This window comes from Leopardus geoffroyi, chromosome C2, assembly GCF_018350155.1.
Source record: "Leopardus geoffroyi isolate Oge1 chromosome C2, O.geoffroyi_Oge1_pat1.0, whole genome shotgun sequence".
Lineage (NCBI taxonomy): Eukaryota > Metazoa > Chordata > Mammalia > Carnivora > Felidae > Leopardus > Leopardus geoffroyi.
In genome coordinates this window covers 18,709,675-18,729,337 of record NC_059333.1, presented here as the reverse complement: position 1 = coordinate 18,729,337, position 19,663 = coordinate 18,709,675, and the positions used below count along the sequence as shown (strand labels likewise).

General features: G+C 40.6%; 1 protein-coding gene across 8 annotated transcripts in view; it reads right to left on the bottom strand.

Annotated features, from left to right (window-relative positions):
- The window catches only part of LOC123610674 (amyloid beta precursor protein), a 278,796-nt gene that overhangs the window by 71,430 nt on the left and 187,703 nt on the right, over positions 1–19,663 (bottom strand). For all 8 annotated transcript variants that reach the window (XM_045501571.1, XM_045501578.1, XM_045501576.1 and 5 more), the window contains 3 exons: positions 18,329–18,462; positions 11,972–12,046; positions 11,114–11,272 (listed from right to left, as the gene is read on the bottom strand). In XM_045501571.1, coding sequence (XP_045357527.1) covers positions 11,114–11,272; positions 11,972–12,046; positions 18,329–18,462 — 368 coding nt within the window. The remainder of the gene's footprint in view (positions 1–11,113; positions 11,273–11,971; positions 12,047–18,328; positions 18,463–19,663) is intronic.

Sequence of the window (19,663 nt, the reverse complement as noted above, 5' to 3'; positions counted from 1 at the left end):
TATGGTTTGGGTTTTGATGCCAGGTTGATGTAAATAATTTTGAAAGAAAGTTCATGGCCCTCCTCTATAAAATGTAACATTAAAAAAAAATGATTTCCCCTCTTCTCAACTGTATTGCCTTTTCACTGGGTTTTTATGCAATTTCATACATTTCGTGTTGCTGGGCTTGGGGTCAATCACACATGTCTAACTGATTCCATGCAATCGTGTCTGGATGTGTAGTTCATGTGGGAGGCATATTAAAACATGGCCAACTGATCCTATTTTACTCCATGCTTTATGCTTGATTTGGAAATCTGGCATCTTATCACAATACACTTGTGTCTTAAGCCATTTTCCCGAGGAGAGGGAATGATATGTCAAGAGTCTTTAAAGGCACTGGGTGTAATCTCACCAGGGAGGAGGAGATAAATGGGTCACTTTATGAGGAGCACCAGAAACTTTCCAGGTGGCTAGGGACTTATTCAGAAAGCCGCCTCCTGGAGCATTAAATTGCATCCCACTGGTTTCTAACCATGTAACCAGGAAACTTAATTGCCTATCAAGAAAACACAAGTCTCTCCTGTTTTCACAAACAGGCTAAGGCCATTATTTTCAGCTTGGATTTCAAGAAATCTTAAGCATCTAAGTGTAAAATGTATACAATTTCTGTGCAGGTTTTAAAAAACACCCTTAGAGTTAAACCTTTCTCTGCTTGAGATGGTCTCAGTTAAGTTCTTTTCGATACTTTGGCCCTCAGAATTTCAGCATTTCACAAGTACCTTCACTGTTGCAAGAAAAATCTGGGGGATAAAAGAGACAGTCAGGGAAGCGTCCACGGGAACCTTTGGATCACAGCTGTGTTTGTCTTTAAAGCTAGGAGTTGAACTAAATTTTTAAAGTTCACTGCAAAATTCATCCACATTCCTTTCTTCAGAAGAGCACATACACGATTTCTGTAGTTTAAAATGAGTTTACGAAGGCAAATGACAATTCTACGCCAAGTTGAACACTGAAGGAAGTCTTGAGGAAGCGGCCGGGGAAATGGCACCAGATTCTTGGGCCTGCCTCCATTCAGTATTTCTCAAGGTTGGAGAACAGGGAGGCATTAGATATCCTCCCCTCCCGGCCTATCCAGGTAACTGCTTCGGCTCTTGGCCTTGTGCTGTTGACAGAAGACGGTGGCCCCCAGGAGAACAGAAAGTCATCTTCTACCCCTTCCCTCCTCCACAGGGAAGTGGACTTCCTAACAGGGACTCGGCAACAAAGCCTCCGTTTCTGGTGTTTTTACAGTATATTCTAGCCTTTCTCTTCTCAGGGAGGAAGGTATCTCCCTACTTCACAATCTCAGCCCAACCTCTGATTAATCCTTTTGTTTTTCTACTATGGCTAAGAAAGCTAGAACAAGGCTAATTGTAAAAGAGAACAATTAACCCCATTTTGCAAATGAAGGAGGAAGAATCCTTTCAATTAAGTCGTCTGTTCCAAGTTATAGGTTTTATGGGTGGCGAACCTGGGAATTAAAAGACAGGTGTTGGCATCTACTATAAAATTTAGAAAATAAGAGTGGTTTTAATCTAGTTGTCAGAAATAATTTTTTCTGGGTACAGTGACATCATAAGGAAATCTATTATTTGGTTTCTTTCCCTAGTCTTTGACACAGAGCTCCTAAAACTCTAGTAATTTCCTGAGTGACAGGGGTGACAGGAGCATCTTTTTTCAGAATATTCAGTCTGAGCCTCTGGTTCCTGCCACAGGAGCTTCTAGGACCCCTGAAGCGATAAAGTGTTATCTTTGGTACACTCTCCCAGTGACTCTTGGAGGATGGTTCAAACCCAGTGATTAGAGGTTTGGAATTTTTAGTTCCACCCTCCTGAGAGGGGAGAGGGACTGGAGATTGAGTTCAGTCACCAAAGGTCGGGGATTTAATCCGTTGTGCCTACCTAATGGAACCTCCCCATAAAAAAAATGCTCACAGTGGGGTTCAGACTGGTTCCCGGTTGGGGAACACAGTGGGGTGCCAGGAGAGCACAGACAGAGCGGACATCCCAGTGCCCCATCCCTTCCCCTACGCCTTGCCCCATGTGTCACTGCCATCTGGCTATTCCTGGGTTATATCCCTTAGAATATGTTGCTAACAGTAAGTAAAGCACTGATCTGAATTCCGTGCGTTGTTCTAGTAAATTATCAAACCCAAGAAGGGGGTCGCGGGAACCTCTGATGCATGGCTGGTTGGTCAGAAGGAAAAAAATGTGAGTGAAAATCTGAGACTTGGGATGGGTGGCTGAAATGGGGGGGGCAGTCTGGTAGGACGGAGCCCTCAATCTGTAGGGCTTATGCTAATGATGGGGAGTGTCATAATCATCAAATGTGAGGGGGAAAAAAAATCCTCACTTTTGGTGTCAGAATATGGAGAGTAGAGTCACACAGACCACAGCTATAAATCAGCGAAGACAGCATACAGAACTGAAATTCAGCACCTGATCCAAACCCAGGATCAATGCTTTTGGATCAACTGTAGCATCCACTGGATGCGGAGCTTAGATCAACCAAGCTGAGAGCCAAGAAGGGCCAGAAATTCTCTGGAGTTGCAGGTACTCAATTCTTATTTAGGCAAGCAGTGAAACACGCTGAAGCTCTTCATGACGAGTTGGATTATTAATACAACCCCAAAGGCAAAGCCTACGGAGTTAATGGAAGAAACCATCAACGAAGCACGTTTGAAAGGATACCACGGAACTTTGCAAAGATTTGCCAACTGGTCTGATCACCCTACAAATGCCAACTGTGACATAATCTTGACTTTTTAGAAGAGAGGTAAAATAGTATGTTTCCATTTTGCATCTCCATACTTGCATTTTGGCATTTTTGCTTCCCACATCCTCCAACTGGCTGCACCACGCTCAAAGACACGTACCTTCATATCTCTTTTAATTTCCCCCTCTCCTCATACTCCAGCTAACCACAGCGCCTTGACCTACTGGAAACATTAATGCGAGGAAACTCAAAACAATGCTTACAAACACCCAAATGCAATTTAGGATCTTTAAATTGATCAATGGATGAACATCATGTGCGTGCATGTTTCTAAGGGGAAGACCCGGGCTACTATCTGCCCCCACAGGGTAGACGCCTGTGAGGCCAGAAAGGTAAGTGACCCCTAGGTCGTTAAATAATGTGCTATTATGCATTTGTCTGACACACAAAACATTTACGTCTTCGTGATGGGTTTTGATTTTCAAGGATGAAATGAAAACAGATATCATCCTATAAATGCGTACATGCAACCTATCCCGGAAAGAAACAGGGCATCCCAGTGCTGTAGGTTTTGACAGTATCCGATGAAGAGCCCTTCCGACTTTGAAGGCAGTCCCGAAGCAGGGCTCTGCGGTGGAGGGAATCCGGGTGATGAATGTGGATTCAGGGGCACAGGACAGCTTTCAAGCTAACGCCTTTACTACATTATTTCGTAATTTTCTGTTTAACTTAATTCAATTAAAAACAGAAAGCACTAGCGTCTCTGGTTCCATATCGCCTGCTGGTCTTTAGATCCGTCTATCAAGATGGGTACAGATTCAAAGCAAGGTAAGGGGGTCATATTAAGAGGTTTTACGGAAATAGTGTGCAAATCAGTCAGCAGAGTCTGTAGGATTTTGTCCAATGAATGCTAATTCTCCTGTTTTCCTTTCCATCTGTTTGTTACTGGGTCTGTCCTTAAAAGCTCTTAAGTTAGGGGCGCCTGGGTGGCTCAGTCGGTTAAGCATCTGACTCTTGGTTTCGGCTTAGGACATGATCTCATGCTTTCGTGAGTCTGAGCCCCACCTCGGGCTCTGTGCTGGCAGTGTGGAGCCTGCTTAGGATTCTCTCTCTCTCCCCCTCTCTCTCTGCCCCTCCTCCACTTGTCCTATCTCTGTCTCTCTCAGGATAAATAAAATTAAAAAAAATTTTTTTTTAAAAAAGCTCTCAAGTTAATGAGTCTCCTTGTGCCCACCAATTTTACAAATTGCAACTAAAAATAAATGAATGATGAATGGATGAATAGTAAATATGTAAGGTTTAAGATAATTACTTATATCTCTCAAAGGTGATTTTCAACCTAGCAGTCTTTTTTTTTTTTTTTTTTCAACGTTTATTTATTTTGGGGACAGAGAGAGACAGAGCATGAACGGGGGAGGGGCAGCGAGAGAGGGAGACACAGAATCGGAAACAGGCTCCAGGCTCTGAGCCATCAGCCCAGAGCCTGACGCAGGGCTCGAACTCCCGGACCGCGAGATCGTGACCTGGCTGAAGTCGGACGCTTAACCGACTGCGCCACCCAGGCGCCCCCAACCTAGCAGTCTTTTAACTTTTAAGTACATTCATATCAGCTTTACAAAGTTTGTATTATATTGAAAGCTTGAGGATTGAATGCCTCGAACATCTTGGGACTCTTCTGTCTCAGGTCCTTCACATATGAAGAACTAGGCAAATGGTTTTTAACTTATTTCCTGTCCCTTATATTGAGGTGCAGATGTACCAGATTTACCTTGGCACGTGGATGCATGCTGTCTGCATATATTCTATAAATGCTCATATCTCTTTTTGGACCCGAAGCGATTAGCAGAAAATGAAGAGTTGTAGGGAGAAGGGCAGTTTGCAAGGTTACAGGAAAACTTTTTAAAATGGCCAAGTTAAACGCCTCTGTTTCGCACTCATGAATTTCTGTCCTTGATTTTCCCCAATGATTTTGCTGCTTCTTATTGGATATTTATTTCCCTGCTGTTAGAATTCACTAAACAGCACTGAGCAAAATCTCCACCTAGGGACAAAACCATGTTCCTTGATGATAAATCTCACAAGTTGTTACATTAATGCCCTACCAAGGAATTCTATGAGGCAGTTTTCCGGAATCTCAGGAAATTTAACATTTGGCTGAACTAATCAGAAATGAGAAAGGAAAGAGTGTTGGTGCCAAAGGAACTTCTTACCCCTCAGCTGAACGTTGGAAGTCTGAATGTGAATGTGAGGCATCCGATATAAGCATGAAATTAATTTTAGCACACAGAAGATGACTGCAATTGTGAGACAGTGGAAAACACCACCACCACCACCACAAACACACAACACCAGGGGCACACAGACAAGACAGATCTACACGAAAACATTTCCTCATTCTCACTTCCATGTAGAAAATGCTTCAAAGTCCTCTGTGGTCAAGATGATAATTAGAACACTGTCTAATGGAAGATTTGGAATAAGTATCTGTAAAGACACCGAGAATCTCTGAATTATAAAGAAAGCTTTTGTTATTTGGCTCCCATGTTTAACACATTTCAATTCTTACTAATTAGGAACTCCTAAGTTTTTTCAGACCTCAGCCTACCATGTTTATTTTAAAAAGAAATTCTGATCTAGCCTTTAGCTGAACTGTACGGGGGCCTGCTAAAGGCTAACTGGTCTGCATACTGAAGAGAATGATGGACACTAAGGCAACAGCTTCGTCTTCTCTCCGTCTGTGAAGTGGAATTCTGACAGTTACAAAAAGGAAGGCTCAGATCACATTCAGCTCATCATTCATGAGGCCGTAAGGTGACTGAATATGAGCTCTGATAAAGTAAGAAGTGAGAAGCATAGGTAGAGAGATCTGGTGGTCAAATGATAATTTAGTTTTAAGTTGTACTTAAGTTTGGTAGTGATCGAAGAGTGGCGGAAGGCTGACCATGTGTGATGCAACTCTGGAGAGGAATTTAACAATTCTAGGGGAAAGAAAAAGGGTGTAACTCCTTGATTTTCCAAGGAAACTTTAAGAAAAGAGTTTCTTAAAGGAAACTTTAAGAAAATGAAAGGGGCTGGTCCTTAGAAGAGTCACTCGCCCTCTACAGATTAAGAGTTTATCCTGAGTGCAAAGACCAAACTATTCCTGAGGAAATACAACTGTTTTATCTCCTGTGATGTTGGAAGTATTTGGACATGGCAAAATTCTAAGTATAATTCCAATACACTTTTAGATTAGCCATTTACGGTATTGGCCAGCAGGCACATAATTAATTAAAAAGGAAATTTTAGAACATAAAGCACACACAGCCATGGGGACTCACAAATGAAATTCATAGTACGGCAAGGAATTCTAGCTGCATGAAAACATCATCAAAACATCATCACATAACACTTCCAAGCTTGGGTTCAAAATTATAGATAAAAATACAGATTAAATATGAGCCTCAAAGTTGAAAACAATCCACGTTGTTTCAGATTCCCATGTGGCAAAGGCCGGGACCAGCACAGTATGGTCAGGGTTAAGGGGATAATTATTTTGAAGGTGCTATCAGCTATAGAATCCACAGAAAAAACACTGACTAATTCATTTCCTATATTCAACTAACATTTACTGAATACTTCATCTTTTCCAGGCACTGTGTTAAGCATGAGGGAGATCTCAGAAAAATGTATTTATGGCTCCAATATAAGATGCCACCTTCCTTGGACAGTAACCGGCATGCTCCTGATTTGTCTTTTAACAGGAATACAGAAAAGTCCTTAAAAGGGGACTTAGAATTTTCTTGCATTTTTTCCGAAGTGCAGAGCCAGGTCCAGCTATGTGTTAAAATAAACACGTGAAATAAAATTTAAATTAAGATGCTCATTAACTTAAACATGGCAGGTGATGGGGGTGCCTGGGTGGCTCAGTCTGTTCAGTGTCTGACTTTGGCTTAGGTCGTGATCTCACAGTTAGTAGGTTTGAGCCCTGCATTGGGATCTGTGCTGACAGCTCAGAGCCCGGTGCTTGCTTTGTATTATGTGTCTCCCTCTCTCTCTGCCCCTCCCCGACTCATGCTGTCTCTCAAAAATAAATAAATGTTAAAAATTTATTTTTATTTTTAATTTAAAATTTAATTTTTAATTAAAATTTAATTTTTAATTAAAATTTTCTTTCGTGTTTATTTATTACTGACAGAGAAGAGAGAGAGAGAGAGAGAGAGAGAGAGAGAGAGAGAGAAGGTGGGGAGGGACAGAGACAGAGAGGGAGACACAGAATCCGAAGCAAGCTCCAGGCTCTGAGCTGTCAGCACAGAGCCTGATGTGGGGCTCAAACTCACGAGCCATGAGATCATGACCTGAGCTGAAGTCAGACACCAACCAACTGAGCCACCCAGGCGCCCCTAAAAAAGAATTTTTTTTTTAAATGGCAGGTGATAGCAAGATTGCAGCCCCATGACTATCCAGCCCCAGTTTTTATTACATGGGAGGGTTTTATGCATTTCTAGGGAAGAATTCAATAGACTTCTTGGATCAATCAACAACAATCTGATTTTTTTGACAGTAAAATAGCCCCTAATCCAGTCTTTAATTTTTATTTCAAATTAACATGATGTTTCATTCTGCATGAAGAGATCAACAGGCCCAGAATGAATACGATTGTGACCAGTCTGAAAGTATCCCCTTTGGTAATACAGGAAGCTTTGGCAAATACTCTTCTCATCACCATCTTTCCTGTGATGGCAGATGGGACAGAACTGAAAATTCTGAAATGTGCTTTGGTGCAGGACTCCATTCAGTCCCCATCTTATTTTTAGCTCCATCAATGACCACACTGCAAAGACCCTACTTCAGAGACTGGACTTTCAGCTGGAACATTCCAGTAAACTGTCAGTGATTGAGATTCTGGTCTCAACACCCACACCAAGCCCTGCTCTGGCGAACGATCCTAACGGCCCTGACTCCAAAATCGAGTACTCTAGAAAAAGAGAGCAACCAAGGAACTTCTCCAAACGCATGTAAACAGGATTTTACCGAACAGTGCTAGGACAGAGACTGTTTTTCTGAATAGAACATGCAAATGCTAATGTGATACTCTTTTTCAAAAGCCTTTTGTTCAGAGAGGAAGTGTGGTCTAGTAAGAAGGCACTCCAGTGGTCGGCTGTGACAGCTCCACCCTGTCCATGAACCAGTGTGGTGGTGTCACCCCGGACCAGACACTCAATCTCAGTGATGTCACTGGTAGAACAAGGTCAATTCAATCTTACTATCTATACAAGAGTACTGGAAGCTCTTCTATGGTTCCTCAGAGCTTTCTGGGCTGTAACTTTAGCATCAAAGGAAAAATCAAAATGAGGAGAATCAGTGTAAGTGGGAGACTTTTCGGTTTAGTCACATCATACATGCCAACTGCTGCTTTCAGCCAAGATGGAGTAATGAGAACCAGATTTACCCGACCGCCTGTAACAACCAAAATATGGACAAAATATACAGAACTATGCTTCTAAAAGACATCTGACATCAGGTGAAGGACAGTGAACACTGAGAAAGGGGACATGAAGGAGGTGACCTCTAGAACTGCAGGAGTGCTGGGGAGGACTGAGTTGCTCGGAGAACCCAGATTTGCATATAATGTCCCTATGCAAAAAGTAGCTGACTCATGATCAAAGCATGCAAGTGAAAGAATCCAGCTGAGACCATGGGGGAAAAAAAACACCCAAAAAGATTAGCGGCAACAGTGCCTGGTGTTCACACAGGGTCAGGGATAGCACCTGTTCCCACCATCCAGATGGGAAAACTCAGTGTTCACAGTGGATTACTCAGAAGAATCTTACCTCTGTATTGCTGAATGAGCCATAAGCTGATAACTTGCCCTGAACCCACCTAACAAGTCTTAAAAGCAAAACCCAAAAGGATCAAACCGTTTCTGAGTACTTTAACATTACAGAACAAAGCTCAAGAACAGAGGTATACAGGGGCACCTGGGTGGCTTAGTCGGTTTAGTATCTGACTTCAGCTCAGGTCACGATCTCGTGGTTTGTGAGTTTGAGCACCATGTCGGGCTCTGTGCTTGACAGCTCAGAGCCCGGGGCCTGCTTCAGATCCTGTGTCTCCCCCTCTCTCTACCACTCCCCGGCTTGCACTCTGTCTCTGTCTCTTTCTTCAAAAATGAAGAAACATTAAAAAATATATATATAAAAAAAATAGAGGTGTACAAAAGTACCCAGCACTCAACAAAGTCAAGTTCACGATGTCTGACAGCCAATAAAAAACTACTAGGTATGCAATGATGAAGGAAAATACTACATATAATGAAAACAATCAACAAAATCAATCAAAATTGACCCAACGCTGATATTAGAGGTAGCAACCAAAGATATTAAAAGTAACTATAAATGCATTCCAAAAGTTTAAAAACTTAGGTGAAGAAATGAGAGATATGAAAATAACAAACAAAAGCCAGACTAAACTTCTAGATGTGAAAGCTACAATGTAGGAGGCAAAAAACAGCCATATGGGATAAATAGCTGACTGAAATACACATGGCACATCATAATCAAATTGCTCAAAATTGGTGATAAAGAGAAAATCTTCAGAGTGGCCAGATTAAAAAAAAAAAAGATATATTATTTACAGAGATAAAGAAAAGGGTATTAGCATTCTTGTTGGAAACCAGGCAAATAAGACAATGGAACATCATCATTAAAGTAGCTGCAGAAAACTTCTACCTTTAATTCTATACCCAGCAAAAATGTCTTTCAAAAACAAAAGTGAAATAGAGATCTTTCCAGATATACCCACGCAAAAGAATTCTTCACCAATCTACATGCATTAAAAGAAACTTTCAAGGAAGTCTTCTGAGTAGCACGAAGATAATTCCAGATGGATCTATACAAGGATTAAGGAGCACCAGAAATGGTAACTATCTAACTATTTTTCTTATTATGTAACTCTTTAAAAGATAATTCATTGTTTAAAAGAAAGCTAACAATAATGTAGTATGGAAAAAGTATGGCAACAACAGACCAAAGATTGGGAAAGGGGAAATGGAAGAATTTGATGAGGTTCTTGTAATGTACATGAAGTGGCATAGTATCACTTGTGCTGGTATAATATTGGGAAGTGTTAGAAACATTTTCTAAAACTCTGAGGCAAACGCTAAAATAACGAAAGAAAGAGCTACAGTTCTAAGAACCCTACAACGGGCATATAAGAAAACCATAAAAAAATATCTTATTAGTCCAAAAGTTGGCAGAAAAAAGAAGAGAAAGGGAACAAAGAATAGATGAAACAAATAGGAGATGCAGCAAGACGACAGATTTAGGCATAACTGTATCAATAACTTCATTACGTGGTGTTTGCAATTTTAAAAGGCAAGATTCAACAGTATGCTGCCTATAAGAAATGCACTTCAACCGTAAAGACAGGTTAAATAAAAGCACGAGGATGGAAAAATGATATGCTATGATAACATTGATCAGGAGAAAGCTGAAATACCTTTAATATCAGACACAGTACCTTCACAGCAAAACACAGTACCAGGGGTAAAGAGGTCATGTCATAATGATAATGGGGGGGGGGCGCGAAGGAGGACGTAAGAGCTCTGGATGTTTCTGCGCCTAGAAACAAAGCCTCAAAAATACAAAAAGCAGAAGCTGATAGCATCACATGAGGAAATAGCAGATTTTAATGTCGCTCACTCAGTAACGGATAGACTAACGGATATAGTACACACACACTCCCACTCAGAATGTTCCTTATGTCCAAAGTAAACTCTCCCATGAAGCCTCACTGAGGAGATCCGCTTGCATTGCTCAGGAAGCCTTTCTGGGCATTTATTGCCGAAAACCTCAAACAAAGCCTCTTCTCTGTGGACACCATGACTGATGAGGGTTTCCCACCAGAGAATATGACTGCTTCCCTCAGCAGGAAACTTGAGTTCTAGTTCCTCAAAATGCTGACAGAAATCCTAACAGCCCGACCACGCCCCAACTCTTCTTAACCCTCAGTTATTTGTCATTAGATGGTTACATAGAAAGTCCTGTCAACTTTTGCGGTTTCCTGACTTCGGCTGTCACTGACACGTTTCCTGACGTGTCACTGTCCCAGGCACATTAACTGGGGTCAGGTCTTGCGTGTCGAGTCCCTGGGAAGCCTGCCTGACGGCTCTGTGGGAAAGCGTGAGTGTCTATTGCGCTGAGATGACCCTGTGCAGGCGGCTCCCCTGTGACCCCATAACCTTCAAGACAAGGGAACCGAGGCCAAACCTGTACGTAATGGTGCTCCTAACAGTTCCCAGATTTCCTTCCGGTGGCCTTCAGCACCCCCCGCGCCCCCACGCCTCCTGTTTGTGTTGGGCCCCGAAGCGACTTGTGAAAGGAGGCCTCGCCAGACCTACCCGAGGGGGCACAGCCTGCAGGGCAGTGATGTAATTCTCCAGAGCCAGGCGACGGCGGTCATTGAGCATGGCTTCCACTCGGGCCATGTGCGTCTCCACCAGCTGCTGCCTCTCGTTGGCTGCTTCCTGCTCCAGGGACTCCACTTTCTCCTGGAAATGCTGCCGTTGCAAACACGTGCACACATCAACACGGGACCGGACGCGCAGCATGGGGCTTCCCAAGGGGGTATCCTACTCCATTTGACTCCAAGATTTACAGTCCTTCCAACATTTTGACTAATTTGGCATGCTCTATGGGTTGCCTCCCTTTCCTGCACCCCATCCTCAATCCTGATTTCTCATTGTAAATCATTCTTCTCTATGGCCCCCGAAGACTGACTGGACGAGCCGTAGCACAGGCTAAATTTGTTACCTTTAAAACTCGAAATTACATTTGCAAACAAACAAACAAACAAAAAAACCAACCCAAACAACTCCGCTCTTCCTCAACGTATTTTAATAGGAAAGTGACCACGAGGATCTTACAATTTGCTTAAGGCAGCTGTGAGAGGAGTTCCTGTCGCAAAAGTCTAATCATGGTGTGTGATTTGTGCCAGGGGAAGAGGTAAAGGAAGAATTTGGCAACCAAAAGCAGAATGCAAGGAACAATAGGGGATGAATGAATTAAAACTTGAGCTATGAATGGCAATGAATTAAAACTTGAGCTAATTAAGAGCAAATACAAGGCAGAGCTGAAGAAACTGAATTCCTGGACAATGATGAACAATAGTCCAAATTAGTGGGAATGTGAACAATCACCCTGGGGTTTCTAGAGGTGCTAGCCCATGCTGCCCGGTGGAGAACCCGCCTGGGTTTTACCTGGATGACTGCCTTCTTGTCCGCTTTAGGCAAGTTCTTTGCTTGCCTTTCTGCCTCTTCCCATTCTCGCATGACCTACAAGATGAGAAAACATTTCAATTTAAAACCATCAGTTCTTGGGGCGCCTGGGTGGCGCAGTCGGTTAGGCGTCCGACTTCAGCCAGGTCACGATCTCGCGGTCCGGGAGTTCGAGCCCCGCATCGGGCTCTGGGCTGATGGCTCAGAGCCTGGAGCCTGTTTCCGATTCTGTGTTTCCCTCTCTCTCTGCCCCTCCCCCGTTCATGCTCTGTCTCTCTCTGTCCCAAAAATAAATAAACGTTGAAAAAAAAAAAATTTTTTTTAAAACCATCAGTTCTTTTCTCAAAGATCTATTCTTTCTGTATTCGACACTGTAAACATTAAGAAAATTATCACATTCCAGTCTTATCTCCAAACTGTTTGACCTCCCACTAAGAAGTGTATCATTTCTCATAGCAGTATATTACACAGCAATGTTCACGTTCATCGAAGGAATATGGCCCTTTGAAACAAAGGTAGTCTTTTTTTCTTTTCCTGAGAAGTGGCTGCAAGTCATTTTGTTTGATGTGCACAAATGTCAACGATCCATAAAGGGCATATAGATATGTATTTTGTTTTTTTCTTGCACAGAGCCTGACGTGGGACTCTATCTCTCGAACTGTGAAATCATGACCTGAGCCGAGATTAAGAGTTAAGATGCTTAAACGACTGAGCCACCCAGACGCCCCTATATATATTTCTTGAACAAGGATTTCCAACATTAAATTGAATACTTTAGTTTTTTGTGAAAGCGAGTTACAAAATTTCCAACTGTGTATTTTTAAACAGTAAATGGGGTAGGGGGTGGGGGAGTGGGGAAGGCATGAATATTTAACGGATGTGTATACATGCCATGAACACACTCCCCAAAAGAAGTACATAATGGAGGAAGAAAAAGAAGACTTCTATTGTCAGAAATCGTCAGGTCCGCCCCACTGATGGCAGGTAAGGGGGGCCTTTGCTCGCCAAACCCCATCATGAACAGCAAAGAAGACCCTATATACCTCCAGAAATTCCAAGAGAGTACACATTATAATGTTCTGAATGTAGCAAAACGTATTCTTAGCAAGTACTGCTAATTCAGTAACCAGGCTAATCTGCTCTGTAGGAAAAGAACACTTGTTCTTCTCATCCTCGAAGTCCACCCAGGGTTACGCTGAGAGAGGTTCATTCATTGGCCTGAATGCCAAGAAGTCTGCAGCTGCGTGCATGTTGTTGAAATGGAATGAAACTAGATTCTTACCACCTATGGCTGCCTTTCCTTTCCCAGGGTACTATACTCTGTCAGGCAGAGCTTTTTTAAGTGCAACTCATACCGGAACGAGGTAGAATAAAGAATAGAAAGATCAAGTAAGCAAAATAATGGTCGGTTGACAGATATGTACTTACATACTTTGTAGATATACAAAGCACAAAAGAACCTAATATCTGTACTATCAAAGCCTGTTATTTATAGGTATTTATCCCTAAAGAACTGATTTTTTTTCTGACATCCTTCAAGATCAGAAAAAGAGAGAGAGAGACAGAGAGACAGAGAGAGACTTAGAATAAAAAACTATTGACAGAGAACTTCTATGAGATAATACCATATCAAATCACCATGTAGGTTTTTATTTAGATATTTTATTAGCTACTAGCATTAATTTGTTATATAGGATACAAGACTAGCTTCCTTGTGTTGTTTTTATGAAATTATGGAGAAAACAGAATGGAGTGAATTTTCTATTATACTTGAAGAACATGTAAAAAATAACCTAAACAGGTCACAACAAAGTTGGAACCAATGTCCTACTGTTATGAATATGAACAGAACACAAAAGAACACGTGGTCCCAGATGCTTTGGTGTCTCTAAGAGTTAATACAGGGCACCTGTAGGGAGGGGGCTACGAAGACCACCTCTGCTTTATGGATGAGATATGGCTTGCAATAAAAAATATTTCAATTTCCTGCTTTGAGAATGTTCACGGTGGCGGTGCTCTACCATGAACTCTTACGGCAAGGAATCTCAAAATTCGTCTGAGAGAGAAACCAAGTGGCTTATTGGAATGCGAAGACTGATTTCCTGTATTACCTTTACATTTCTGCCATCTCACCTAGTACATTCCGAACCTGGTCTGTAAACTTTAAGCTTGGGAAATACATGGAATAATTAAAGAGACTGATTTGGCTGATGCATTGAAAATAAACACTACTACAAAATGAAATTGAATTTTGACTTTCAGAGCAATTTAACCATATCCTGTACCCTCCCAAAGAAAACAATTCACTCAAACCATCACCCTAGGCCCATTTAATGCAAGATAAACACACACCACAGGCTCAATCTCTCTCCTGGAACAGCGGCTTCCACTGCAGTGCTCCAATGACAAACATTACATTTGCTACATGGCAGATCTTGTATTAAGAGCTTCATAAAGTCTATGTTGCTTAACTGATGACTTAAGCAGTCCATGAGATGAGTCATGGCGATCTCCATTTTATGGATCAGGTTAAGCTACCTGCTCGAGGTCACGGATGAAAAAAAAAATGGAGAAGGAAGGATATACACCAAGATCATTGTAGCTCTAAAGACCATGCTTTTATCTTCCATGGCCCAATGTGCCATTAAAAAATAAAAAAATTACATATACATTTTATATATATGTGTATATATATATATAACTTATATAAATTATGTGTTTATATATCCACATAAATAATATATAAATGTTATACATGTATATTTATAAATATACATAAATATATATAAAATATATAATATTTATATAATAACACAAAACAAAGGCAAATTCAATAGGTGAGCTAAGTTTCTTTTTATTTGGTGACAGGAAAAGGATTGTTCCTAAGATGTTGATGCTTATCTTAAAAATAATAAATTTAGAGAAATGTCAACTTTCATTTTAATGATATAGTAAAACTACTAAATAAGTAACATATATAGTTATTACATGATATATATATATAGAATAAAAAGCATTCATAGACTATTCAGAATCTTAGATTTGCTAGACCCTATTCAACAGCAATCTATAAGTTTAGTTATCATGAGCCCCAGCAACAAAATACCAAAAAAAAAAAAACAAAAAAAAAAAAAAAAACCCTCCAAAATGTCTGTTTTCATAAGAAAACAAATAGTAACAAGAATTACAATAAAAATCAATTAGAAGTCTCAGGTTCCTCCATATAGTGTTATGAAGCAATTTTCCACTGCATGAACAAAGGTTATCAGTTATCATTGGATTTATGGATCTTCAAAGACTTAGTTATTTTATGTAGAAAAAATGACAACTAGTACATAGATAGAGATTTAAGAGGCAGGCAAGTTCAAAGTCAAACAGTCCCCAGAATTCAGGACCACAGATTATGAAAATAAATGTTAATCTCAGGCATCTCGCTTTCCTACGACCACTGGAATCAGCAGACCAATGCACTCTCTGCTCTAGCATAACATCTCTTATATCTTATATAACATCTTATATATATATCTATATATCTATATGTATATATATATATATATTTTATATCTTATATAACATCTCTTATATCTCAGATATAACTAATAACTAAGAGATGAGGAAACTCTGTAAAGATTTATATGGACTAAGTCATGGGTTAAATAGATTTGCTAAAATAAAATTAAGTTGCTATTCTAGGAGAGATCTGGAGTATCTGAAACTGACATATGTATCAAAAAAATCACTAATAAATCACTCAGTACTGGAAAAGCCAAGCCAAGCCAAGCTTTCAGTGTTTATTTTTGTTATTATTCTTTTTTGGACTTCATTGTGCCTGAAATGATTTTGAGACCAGCAAGAAGGCTCTGAAAGCTTCAGAAGCAAAAAGTGAGACAGGATTTAAGCTTAAACGGTGTTATTTCAGTGGTAATAAATACAACTCCAAGTCATCCTATGCTTTGTTAACAGTGATTATATACCAGCCTGCGTTTTTTCCTAATGAAAAGTCCTGTTTTTCAGAGGGACTGCCTTCGGGTGAAACCTCAGTATTCCATTCTACCTAGCTTTCTAGTTCAACTTGCTTTTATGTTTCCATCATGGCCAACAACTACAATTGCACGTTACATTCCAGATTCAAAGAATTTTAACTCTCCCCCACTTGTTATTATTCCAAAATGGATCCAAGTGTTATGGTCATTCCTCTTAAAAACAAAACAAACAAAAAACCCCAACTAATTGTGTTGTGTCTTCTAGATCCATTAGCAGTTCTGTTTTATTTTTTTATTTTTTATTTTTTTCTTGTTTTCTGTTTTTTTTTTTGTTTTTCAACGTTTATTTATTTTTGGGACAGAGAGAGACAGAGCATGAACGGGGGAGGGGCAGAGAGAGAGGGAGACACAGAATCGGAAACAGGCTCCAGGCTCTGAGCCATCAGCCCAGAGCCTGACGCGGGGCTCGAACTCACGGACCGCGAGATCGTGACCTGGCTGAAGTCGGATGCTTAACCGACTGCGCCACCCAGGCGCCCCAGCAGTTCTGTTTTAAAATGTAGGGGTTTTTTTTTGGTTGGGATGAGCACTGGGTGTTGTATGGAAACCAATTTGACAATAAATTTCATAAAAAATAAAATAAAATAAAAATTATAGGTTTGTTTTTTTTTTTAAATATTCAAGTATGGTGAGGTCAACAGATCAGGAGAAAAATGCCATTGAAAAAAGACTGTTACTCACACACAGTTCCCAAGAGGAGGCGACATGCCATGTCATTGAGGGGAGGAGGGCGGGGAAGCACCAGGGTGGGTCAGGAGGTAGAGGGCATGAGGGAAAATGTAGCCAGGAGTCTGGGTTCCTTGAGAAGGAATGGGTGAGTCAGGGTAAGCAGGCTTAGATTCGGCTAGTTTGAACAGTTTTGGTAGGTTCTGGGGTACAGGGGCTCTCCCTAGATGTCTGGTACCTAGACTTGGGGTGAGGAGGTAGATAGTGGGTCAGAGTGTAAGAGCCTGAAGAAGGTAGTTGGGGGATATGGGCTTTGAAGTGGTTGGTTTGACGATGGAAGGTGTGACCAAAGGCTAGTCATTTGCTACCTCTAGAACTGGCTAACTCTTGGAGGGGGAGGTCTCCCTACAGTTAGTAAGGGCCCACATGTCAAAACAGCATGATTAATGCTGTTACTAAAGACTTACTGTGGTCTTAGAAAACATACAGCAGACTAATTCATGAATCCTACTTAATGTCTATTATGAAAACTTACAAGTATTTCTGCTAAACAGTACAAGAATTAGTAATACCTTCCTATATTTACCACAGAATGTTAACACCAAATAAGGGAATGGTTGACTTTAACCTGAGAGCTTTCCTCATTTACTCACTTATGGTTCCTTAAATCTGACTCTTCGTATGTTTTTTTCACACTCTAAATTGTGGACGCAAGTTGGCCAGTGATTGGCAAGTAAGTGCTGATACATATTTGTTGAATAAATGAATGAATGAATGAATGAATGAATGAAGAATCTGAGAAAGGGCTAAAATTAATATTATCTATCTCTAATAAATACAACATCTAGCACCTGGTATAGGCATCATAAATTGATATTATTATATGTAAATCAGTTTTTAACAAATTATTTTTTAATTCGTTTCATAAAGAATCTGCCAAAAAAAAAAAAAAATCCAAACAAACAAACAAACAAAACCAGTGTTTGCCGCACAGTGTACTGAAAAGAGCACTATATCAGGAGCAAGAAAGGCTCCAGTTCCAAATGCCTGTCTCTCGCGTTACTTCTATTGCGTTCTTCTAGAGTGCGAAGTCACACTCTTGAACCACACTGCATTATCTATCATTGATGAAACAAGATGGTATGATCGTTTTAGTTCACTTTGCTTTTACGTTCCTGTGGTTCTACGAATTCGCTTTGTAAGACATGTTAGGTTCAAAGTTATAATAATTTGGCAACTAATAAAAAAATACTCATCTTGACTACAGATCATTCTAAGGGAGTTTAATGGACAACACCATAGTTATGGGTCCGCATACACCCGGGTAATAAAACCAGAGGGAATGTTGTAGACGTAACCGAATTTGTGCTTACAAAATCCTGCTATCCTTAGTGTCAATGGATCTCTCCTAGGTGGCACGCTCAAAGAAGATTCTAAAAACCCCAAACGGGTACCCTCAGAGCAAACATTTAAAACTAAGACTTTACGCCTTTAAAGAGCTGGATAAAATTAAAGACCCCTCCCATTCCTAGGCATTCATCAGCCATAGGGTCCCTGGGGAGACTCTGAGGCAGAGGCAAGTCCAGACTTCCCCTTTGTTGTAGACTACAGGACGGAAAAGTCCCATTACCTGGGACATTCTCTCGCGGTGCTTGGCCTCCAGCCTCTCTTTGGCTTTCTGGAAATGGGCATGTTCATTCTCATCTCCGGGTGTCTCAAGATATTTGTCGACAGCATCAGGTGTGCTGGCTGCTGTTGTAGGAACTAGAAGGCAGAAAGAAGGAGGTTTGAGAAGGGAAACGGTATCCAATCATTTCAAAGAAAGCCATTTTTTTTCCGTTTACTCCAAAACAAAGACTTTAGTAGAGAAGCACAGACAAGAAGTTAATGCTGTTTAAGAGAACACCATGAGACACTTCCCAGCACAGGACACCTTTCAAGGACAGGGTGAAGGAAAATCTATAAAACAGTCCATTTTGCAAGTGTAGCGTTATATTTAAATTTCTTTGCAAAACAAGCGTGCGTAGAGTGAAACCAGTTGGTGTTTGACGCATTTTGTCCCAAGTCCCGATGCCTTGCAAAATTAACTTTTGTAGTCTTGACAGTAAGACACGTTATCAATATCATAGCTTAGGATTCCTACAGAAACTGAACAAATCTCCAAGTCTATTGCAGAATAATGGCACCATAGAGTAAAAAGGTAAATTCTATGGCATCTTCAGATAGCTTGATTTCAAAGCCATCTTTTGGTGAGAGTGTTTGAAACACTACCCCAAACCCCGTAAACGTCAATAAATGCATTTTCAAAATCACAAAAGGAACTTTCAGCCTTCGCAAAATTTGACAAGAGCCGACCAATTCATTAGAGTTGTCACAAAGAAAGAAAGTGATTTCTACTTTGAATTCAACTAAAACTGCTAAGCAATATTACTGAGTTGCAACATATACTGCTAAATTATGTGGAAACATAAATACCCATAAAATTGAAGAGTATGATAAAACAAAACTATTTTAATTCATGAGCCGAGTGAATTGTAATGCCTAAACAAGCAATTTTCCAAAAGATTAGCAATGATTAGTGGGAATTCAGGCATTTATGAGCATACTTAAAAAAAGAAAAAAAAGAGGGGAGCCTGGGTGGCTCAGTCGGTTGGGTGTCCGACTTGGCTCAGGTCATGATCTCGCGGTCCATGAATTCGAGCCCTTCGTCGGGCTCTGTGCTGACAGCTCAGAGCCTAGAACCTGCTTCGGGTTCTGTCTCCCTCTCTCTCTGCCCCTGCCCTGCTTGTGCTCCGTCTCTCTCAAAAATAAACATTAAAAAATAATTTAAAAAAGAAACAAAGGAAAAAGAAAAGGCTTTGATTTAAAGAATAGAGTATGTTCAACCAAAACAGTGAAATTAGGTGTTTTCACTACGTTTTTGGGTCAAATCAACTCAAGTGTTTTATTCAAAAGATTATTAAAA